This window comes from Physella acuta, unplaced genomic scaffold, assembly GCF_028476545.2.
Source record: "Physella acuta isolate Inbredline_101_S28 unplaced genomic scaffold, ASM2847654v3 ptg001863l, whole genome shotgun sequence".
Lineage (NCBI taxonomy): Eukaryota > Metazoa > Mollusca > Gastropoda > Physidae > Physella > Physella acuta.
In genome coordinates this window covers 123674-133134 of record NW_026733369.1, presented here as the reverse complement: position 1 = coordinate 133134, position 9461 = coordinate 123674, and the positions used below count along the sequence as shown (strand labels likewise).

Below are 9461 nucleotides of genomic sequence, written 5' to 3'. Positions count from 1 at the left end.
ATATGATTTGTTTGATTCAAAGACAATCATTTTAAATAAAGTGACTAGAGATTCGGTTATAACTGTTTACCAGAATGATTAATATAGTTCAACATTTTTTAATACAGCAACTGCATTATTTTACTTGACAAGCATAAGGATGCACTGATTCTGTTTACACTATCTTCAACATCCAGACTTATATGTATAGTAGTTACAATTTGAAGAAATAAGAATCAAAATGTATGTGGTGACCAAGAAGCTTGGCTGAACTGTGGTACTCACATGAATCTAAATGATACATAAACAACATCATCAAATATACATACATCAGGGGTACTAGGTTGGACACTTCTATATTTTAAAAATGGCAACCAGGCTGAAAAAACCTGGCCAGTGTCTGAGTTGAATATTGTCTCAGGCTTAGTGCATACAAGAGAAAGATTATGAATACAGCAAGCAAGGCATGTGGATAGTTACCATTTTGTTTAAAATATTTGTATTTCTGGATTTTATATGAACATCTTTGGTGAAATGGATTTACTCTTGATTGTGTAAAAAATAAACCATTAAAAATAAAATAGATGGTTAGTGTAAAAATGTTAAAATATAGTAATTCGAATAACCACCATTTACACAATATCAAACAAATTATCCATACTATACAAAAATATGTATGGGGAGTGTATAATACTTATTAGAAAAACTAGACTTGGCACTTTGAGAATTGAACATGCACACTATACTGATACAAAAATGATTTTTGTGACATGCATTGATTTTGTGAGCTCAAGTGATTATGTTGATTTTATAGTATATAAATTACACAATCTAATTTTTGTACATAGCTTTGATTCAGTGATTTATAATGCTTTGTGGTTAAGTACAGCAAAAACAAGACTATTTACATTTGCTTTGATATGAGAACATTAAAACAACCAACTACAATAATAAACAATCTGAACACCATCACAAAAATAGCACCAAAATCTGAGACTGAAATGCTGCGAGGAATGGATGCTCAGATTATACCTTCAGTTTTAAAATATACATTACTCATACAAATATTCAGTTAGTTTAAATATGCTGGCAGGACTATATAGTATACTTTCAAGTTTTTTTTTTGTTAAATTAAGGATTAGAATTCATATTCTTGCTGGTACTGCTGTTAGAATAAGGGTTAGGATTATAGCCTGGGTTAGAGGAGAATTAATAGACAAAAAAAAGCCCCTTAACACGTCCTGCCAACCAACTTAATACTAAGTACAGAATATGTAAATAACTAAAGTGAAAAAAAACCATCCAGTACAAACATGCAGGTAAATTTGATCTTTTGTTAAATTATTCAGTAGAATAACATGGCAGGCTCAAGCAGTTAAAAACTCAGCACTATATACATGACATGTATATATTTGAGTATACAAGTGAAAGCAAAAATTGTATAGGCCTACAGAAAAGTAGAATATTGTTTTGGATTCAGTAGATCGGACGGGACAGTTTTGCATTGAGAGAAGCATGCTTGACCTAAGGATAAAAGACATTATGTTCAACATTTGGATTTAGTTAGTAGGTGACATGCAAATGGAGGTTCAAACCAGACTCATAGTGACAGATTAATTAATAATTTCTACTTGACATAAATCATAATTCTTCTTTAAAAGGAGGTGCTTCTAGTATTGATCCCTCATCCATTTTAATGAGTTCTTCATTTGGGTCAGGTAGTTTCTCATCGGAACCGTCTCCATCTACAATGCCTTTCTCTATAACAACAGAATCCTCTGTGTCAGAGATGTAATTGGGTTCCCCTGTGTAGTGAGTTGGGTAGACTAAGTAGGGTTCTGCAGACAGAGCTATCAGGTTACGAGGTGAAAACTGCACCTTCCATTTTTCTCTGACAAAGAAGAAAAAAAAAAGCCACCTTAAGGTAGGGAACAACAAACAACAAAACAAATGAACAACTAAATAAAAGGTCTGTAAGGAATGTATATGATAACTGACCATCAATAAAATAATTGTTTTTAGTTTTTCAATAAGTTGGTTAATCTGCCCAACTCTGTCAGGCAAAACAAGTGTATGTCAATCAATGTATGACTGTCTAACAAATGTAATGTATGACTGTCTAACAAATGTAATGTATGACTGTCTAACAAATGCAATGTATGACTGTCTAACAAATGTAATGTATGACTGCCTAACAAATGTAATGTATGACTGTCTAACAAATGTAATGTATGACTGTCTAACAAATGTAATTTATGACTGTCTAACAAATGTAATGTATGACTGTCTTAACAAATGTAATGTATGACTGTCTAACAAATGTAGTGTATGACTGTCTAACAAATGTAGTGTATGTATAATAAATGTAGTATGCACTGTCAAACAAATATAGCATTAGACTACCAAACTTAGTCTATGTCTGTGTTAGGATGAGAGTTTATGATGGGGGTCGATACTTGAAGGACAACATGCACAGAAGCCAATGATCCAATATGAACCACGAACAGGGCAGCATTGGTTCATTTAATCGTTTATTGAACTGTTAAACAACTATATCCACGATGACAGACGAATACATCTAGCTACTAACACAACAGGACGATGACTGATCTAAATTATTTTCCCTAACAACAAAATCCTACTCTCCCACGTCACATCCTTTTGTACCTCGTCACACATTCAGAATTTTTTTTTTTAGTATAAATCATTCCACATCACACATAACTTTTATACCCATGCAGTACACTGAAATACCATTCACAACAGTCTGTCTATCAAGTAGTTTACACCATACAAATGTCAAACTAATATAGTTATGTACAACAAACTTACTCAGTGTGCCTGTCAAACATGATAGGCAGGTACTCATCCACAGGTACCATCTTGGCAAGAGGTTTTTGAGCCAGCAGTTTGCGCGCTCCATGAATGGACAGAGCATAACTCACTGTCCAGTAGGAATAGTGGGGCCAGGCTAAAATTTCACTGCCCTGCACCATTTTCTCCAAGTCTTTACGTAAACGTTTTCTACCTAGATACCTGCAAATTGAAATTTGTAAAACATTTATAAATCACTTTTAGCCTCTATGCTTCTAAATTTGGTTTAATTAAACTACATTAACATTTAAGATAAGTTTCACCCAATATTTAATATGGGAAAACTTGCTTGGACATCTAAAGGTTGACTGAGGTAACAAAAAATCTATATAAATGTGTTGTACAAATATTTCCAGTCATTAAAAGTAATTAGTTAACACATGTCTGCAATCAGATGTTCCATTCAGGTTTATCCCTAATTGTTCACAGTAGAGTATTAATCTGCTGGACAGTAACTAGTACATACTAAGTACATGTTATTGCATGGTTAAACTAGTTTGCAGAATGACCCAACCATTTTTCAGCTGGGCGTAGTGCTGCCCACACTATCAATTCATAATCCAAGGTCACAGAAACAGGTGAACTCTACTTCATTTGCCCCATGGACTGTCAGTTTCAAAAACTTTACTTTTTTTACTCTCCATCCATTCCAACAGAATTTCAATTGCCCAATAGACCATTAGGTACAAAAGGTTAACACATTGCATGTACAGTGTTGTTCCTATGAAACAACAGTTGTCTAGAATTGAATCTTTTTCAATTCACTATAAACTATTAAATATATAAATGGTTGTGCATGGGATAGATATGTTATGTTTAAATAAATACGTACAGAAGATCCCAAACAGGAAATAAACTTTCAAGCTCGTGCATCAAATACTTCAATTTCCTCCGAAAATATGGCTCAAACCTAACATCGTCTTCAAAGATTAATATCCTGCTGTAATTTCTGGCAGCTGCCTGTAATGAAATTTCAGACTCTGAAATTAACCTGGTATTTTCTGTTGTCATTTGTTACATAGGTTCTCTGTTAATATTCACATACAGACATACCAATGCATTAATTCAAGGAATGAATTCTGGAAAAACATTACTTCAGATTAATTGATTTTTTTGTCATTTTATTACTAAAAAACAGCATTGCATAAATACTAATACTCTGCAATCATAATTTACTATAACTATGTTTTAAATGGATTCAAGCCTGAGTTCTGTCATAACAAAATTTTTACTGCTGTAAATATTAGATGTGTGCATGTTTGGAAAATAAACTGTTCCAATTGACTCAAAATGGCTGTAGAATTTACTTTCGAGATTTTTAAAATTATCCATTTTCTAAGTGTAACTCCGGTGTGTAAAGTTGTTTGTATACACCATTCTGTTTAGAAGGTTATACAGGTTTTGCCCTGACAAAGTTACAGTATTCTGTATGGTTGTTCAATACTTATCATTGCATAGCTTTATTATACCAAATTGTGTATTGTTAATTGCAAGAAACAAATAAACTAGTAGTTAGGCATCGTATTTTATCCTTCCTAATGATATATTTTAAGCTTGCCAAAACTTTAATACCTCTTCCCAAATTTGGTAATGGCTAAGAAAGCATCCAATTTCTCCCATTGTCATTGCTCTGTAGATGAAAAATATTTCATTCAAAACACTTTTATACAACACTTTAATCGCTTGACTAAAACCTGTAGAAAACATCATACTAAATACCTTCCATGATAAGGATCAGCAAACCCTGGCAGCTGTTTAATTCCTCTCTGATCCAGATATGTGTCATTGAGTTCTCTAATTAAAGAAAAGTATCAAGAAAGGGGTCATTTAGGTTTCTGGCTAAACAGAACTACTATGACAAATTATTCATTAAAAAATTTCTAATTATAATTCACTCGTATTGTGTCATATAAGAATTTTTTTTTAAGTTGTTTTTTTTTTTAGAAAAAAAGGATCACATGATCCTGTTACATAAAACTTTATCACATGTTCCTAGATAAAAATAAGGGTTGTTAATTTTAAGAAAATGATTATGCTAAAAATATTTTTCAGTGCAGCTTAACTTAAATCTTTAAAGTTTATGTCACTTACTTTCCATCAAAAGCATCTATAATTTTAACATCAAGGTCTAAATACTCAAAAGCTTTTAACATTCTAAATCTTCTGGCTGGACGTCTTTTTAAATTGATCATATAGATCTGCATAAAGAAAGAATATATTAGTTAGCATACTACTAACTAATCTTATAGATCTGGATATCATACAGATTTTGCACTAGTCAAGATTATATAGATGAGGAATAGCCTATAAGTTTTCTTTTTTTTTAAATCTTTTAACTTTGAGATTTAGAATGGACATGAAGGAAAAGAGAATAAAAGTTTTACTAATTTGCTTCCCATTTAACCAATAGGTCACTGGATTAGCTGCCTAAGTATTTTCTACAACTTGAATTGACAATTTTTACTGATTTGCTTCCCATTTAACCAATAGGATTAGCTGGCTAAGTATTTTCTTGAAGTGACAAGCAGTTATCACCTGGCATATTTTACCTCATCAAATCCAAGTTTATCTTTTGGTTGCAGGGGTATGCTGACATAAGGTGAGCTGTACAGGGGAGGGACTTCTTCAACTGTGGCCAGAACATTTTGGTTTTTATCAGTCAGAATAACAATAACATTTAACAGCTAATCATTACTCAAACAAACCAGAAAAACTGCAGTATATTTAATTTCATTAACTTTGAGTCATTTCATGATCTAAACCAGGGGTCTCCAAACTTTTCAGTCCGAGGGCCGCATTAACTATCAAATTTTAGTTAGTGGGCCAGTTTGTTCCAGGCATGTCTTTGATTTATCTGAGCAAAGTTCCTCAGCCATCACCAACAAACGTTTTTTCCTTGGACAAAAACATCTCCGCGGGCCGGACGCGAGGATCTCGCGGGCCGCATCCGGCCCGCGGGCCGTAGTTTGGAGACCCCTGATCTAAACTATTGTTTTGACATAATTAGGATATTAAAAAGAATTTTGCATTGTATTCTCATTTTTTTTAAACAATACAAAACATTTTAAAAACAATTAAGAAATATATTTGCACAGCAAAAGTAACATTTTAGTTATGACCACTTAGAAACACACACACAATATACATGAACATATTCCAGTCAGACTCACCCATGGCCTCTAGCTTGACATGATCAAACTGTTCCTTCTCCTCTTTAAGAGAGTAGTGTTTGTCTAATGGGATCATCACTTTACCAAAATACTCAGTGTTGATGACATGCATAGTCTCCCCTATGTGATAGAAAAGTCAAAACTTATTTTAAAATCATCATAAAAGTTGTTAATTGTGAGTAAATGATGAGCAAGCCTCTATTTTTAGAATACTATTATTTTATATTAAGAATGATAACCAAAAGTTAAACAGTTTAGTAAATTTTGATAAATAGGATTGCATTTAAGCAATTTATCATGCAACAACATCCATTAAGCTGAGTAGTTTAGAACATAACTTCAATTATTTATTATTTTTCCTGTTCTGCTTCAAGTGATAGAAAAATCATAGTTCTAATTTTTGTTACATTCCATGCCAATAATTTCACTAAAGCTTAACTGACTTCAATTAGGGGAAATTAATCACCTACATCCAACTTATAAAATGTTAAAATTAAATTATTTCACTAGCTTTAAATTTATATTGTATATCTCAATGTCAAGAACAAAATTTAGAATGGTTGGTGGAGTTGCAACTATTACAAATATAATTAATGTCCAACACTAACTTCAAATAAAATGGAAAGTTTCCATTTTACCAAATTAAAAACAAAACCCTACACAAAGAATATGATAGGGACTTACCCAAAGCTTTGACAGTTTTAGCGAAAATGATGATGTCATCAGCCGGCCCCTTGTAGCCCTCAGGAAGATTGCTGTAGGAGATGTTGCGGGAGAGAGGATGTCTCAGGTCAATCAGTACAGCTGTATGGACCATTGGTACTGGGAAAACACCCATGATCTCCCTATCTACGATTGGTGTGTAGAACTTTGTCCTTGTGTAGTAGCCCTGGAGTTCCATTGGACAAACTTTTCAATCAACATTTATTTACTGATTAGTACTTCACACAATTTAATATTATAATACTGTGATAACATTCTTCTAAATCTTGGTAATCCAAGCTCATACACATCACCATTTAAGATAAGTGAAATCTGGGTGTGGAGGTGCTTTTGATACATGGGCAGCAAAATTACCACATTGTACTGAAAAGAGAAGCTTAAGCACTGCATAGCACTTCTAAACAAAAGAGTTATACATGAAAAGGATTACTGAAATATAGCTAAGTAACAAATCAGATCAAATTACCATGTCTGTCATTCCTCCCCAGAAGTTGGAGTACAGTCCTGCCACTGAAGCATTAAGCATGGGCCCAATGACAAATCTGAAGAGTAATTTTTTTTTTATTTACAGTAATATTATAATATCTAAAACATTCTCAATCTGCTCTTTCTAAGTAATGTAACAATTAGAAAATGAGAGTCTACTTATGCTATATCCTTAAAAACAATCAAAAATGTAAAAATATTACTTACTTCTTTTGCTCAATAAGAATTTTTAAAGTCCTTTCATTTTCTAAAGTCACATCAGCATCTACCATCTGTTAGGCACAATAATTAACAAAATATTAATTTTCCACCGAAAACAAACATTTTAAGAAAACAACAGACTAGTACTTTGTGGTAAATAATTATGTTTGTACGGTTGAAAAAAACATACAAACAAATAGTCAGCCCAACTACTGCGAGCAAAGTTTAAAGCCTCCTCTCGTAATGCAATCACGTGGGTAAAACGTTGTGGTGACCAATCTGTAGAAGCATTCTCATCAGGGAAACCTGTTGGACATAATTCTAATTTTATATTTGCCTACAATGAATTCATAATGTTCATGTATTTATTTTTACATTTTTTTTACAAATTCTGAATTGGTTTACCTTTTTTGATCTGATCCAATTTAACATCCACTCTATGGTACATGGGAGTAACAGCGGCCAGCCATTCTTTCAACATTTCTGTTGAGTTGTCAATATTGTGGTCACTTCGTATCCTAACAGTAATAAATGTAAAATGGTTATTGAAAATCTGAACACAGTTGACAAAAAATAAAAACCTGCTTTGAATAACTTTAAGTAACTGAATTTCGACTATGTGTGATATTAATATGTCTCCTGTATAATCATTCACATTCATTAGAGCTAATTAAATATTAAGGAGAACTAAAGAAATAAATTGCAAGTACTGGACTTTTTTACTATTCTCTATTCATTTGGGAACTTTATTATCAATTCATCATCATCTTTTCAGTTAGTGCCCAAGACACATGAGGCAGATGAAGAAAAGTTCATGTTTCAATGACTTCGGCGTGCAGGGGAGGGAATGGTGTGATCAGCACTATGCCAGTTCGCCTTAGTTTCCCTATCGTGACTTAGATACCCATCAGAGCTGGGTGGACTCGGGAATGCCAGAAAGTCTCATGTTAGCAGTCATAAACTCTACCATCCAACCACGCTATTCACATAATTAATTAATAAGTAATAGGCTTAGGCCTATTATTATTATAACTTCAATATAAGCCTATTATACTATTATTATAATTAAAAATGCATAAATTGATTGACTATTATTAAGTGTTACACAACTATCTTTAGCCCAACTCTTTTTCTTAATGTTTGACTTGGCCTATTATCTAGTATCTATTTACTATTTATTAAATTATTTAGGCCTAGGCTAAGTAGTTCTTCTAATCTGGGGGTGGGGTGGAGATCGTATGAACCCTAACTTAACCTGCTAGCTTTCCTTTAATATACTATTTTTAATACTTATAAATAATCTATATATAATTCTCTTCATGGAGACCATAGAAAACACCAAGCTGTAAGCGCGCCTAGCAGCCCTCTCTCTTCCTCTCTAGGCATATCCCTACCACCCCCACATGGTCTGTTAAGCTGTGGTTCATGCTAAATGTTTACAATCGTAGACCCGGGTTTAGTGACGACTATTAGGGGCAGATAATTTAGTTTGAAACTATTTTAAATTTAGGGGAGGTAACTAAGAGGAGGCTGCTTTCACAGGGGGGGCTGTAGGGTAGGGGGAAAGGAGGGTTGGGTGTTTAATGTTTATAGTTTATAGTCCTTAAAGCAAATATTTTCAGTGGCAGCATTGGTACTGTCGAATTCACAAATTATGAATTACTGAAAAGTAGAAAATAAAACAACTAAATAGCGGCATATGATACGCCGCGGGTCGGCTCGTAAGTATTATTAGTCAAGTACCATAGTGCAATTCTTGATTTTGGATAGTCCAACTTTTCTACAAGTCCCAAGAACCAGGGTAAGGAGTGTTCTTTGTTGCGGACTAAAGTAGCAATAACGACAGTTGGAAGAAGATTTTGGCTCCCAGTGAGTGATTCTGATTGCACACAATTAGACCTTTTATTGCAGGAATGATCGATACTATAAATAAGTAAAAAGGTACAAAAATATAGGGTTATATCTGTTATACGAATTCGACACGTCAGTGCGTCTATGCAGCTCGCCATCTTACTATGGTCGCACTAT

At 33.3% G+C, this 9461-nt stretch overlaps 1 protein-coding gene across 1 annotated transcript; it reads right to left on the bottom strand.

Annotated features, from left to right (window-relative positions):
* Positions 1-425: 425 nt before the first annotated feature.
* Positions 426-9452, bottom strand: LOC131930880 (glycosyltransferase 25 family member). The gene is made up of 14 exons (XM_059287545.1): positions 9177-9452; positions 7839-7951; positions 7624-7739; positions 7440-7504; positions 7213-7288; positions 6708-6912; positions 6024-6143; positions 5403-5482; positions 4945-5051; positions 4573-4647; positions 4426-4483; positions 3686-3813; positions 2812-3015; positions 426-1870 (listed from the first exon to the last, which is right to left on the bottom strand). Exons 1-14 carry the CDS (start codon positions 9440-9442, stop codon positions 1621-1623), a joined length of 1863 nt encoding a protein of 620 aa, XP_059143528.1. The 5' UTR covers positions 9443-9452; the 3' UTR covers positions 426-1620.
* Between the last annotated feature and the right edge of the window lie 9 nt (positions 9453-9461).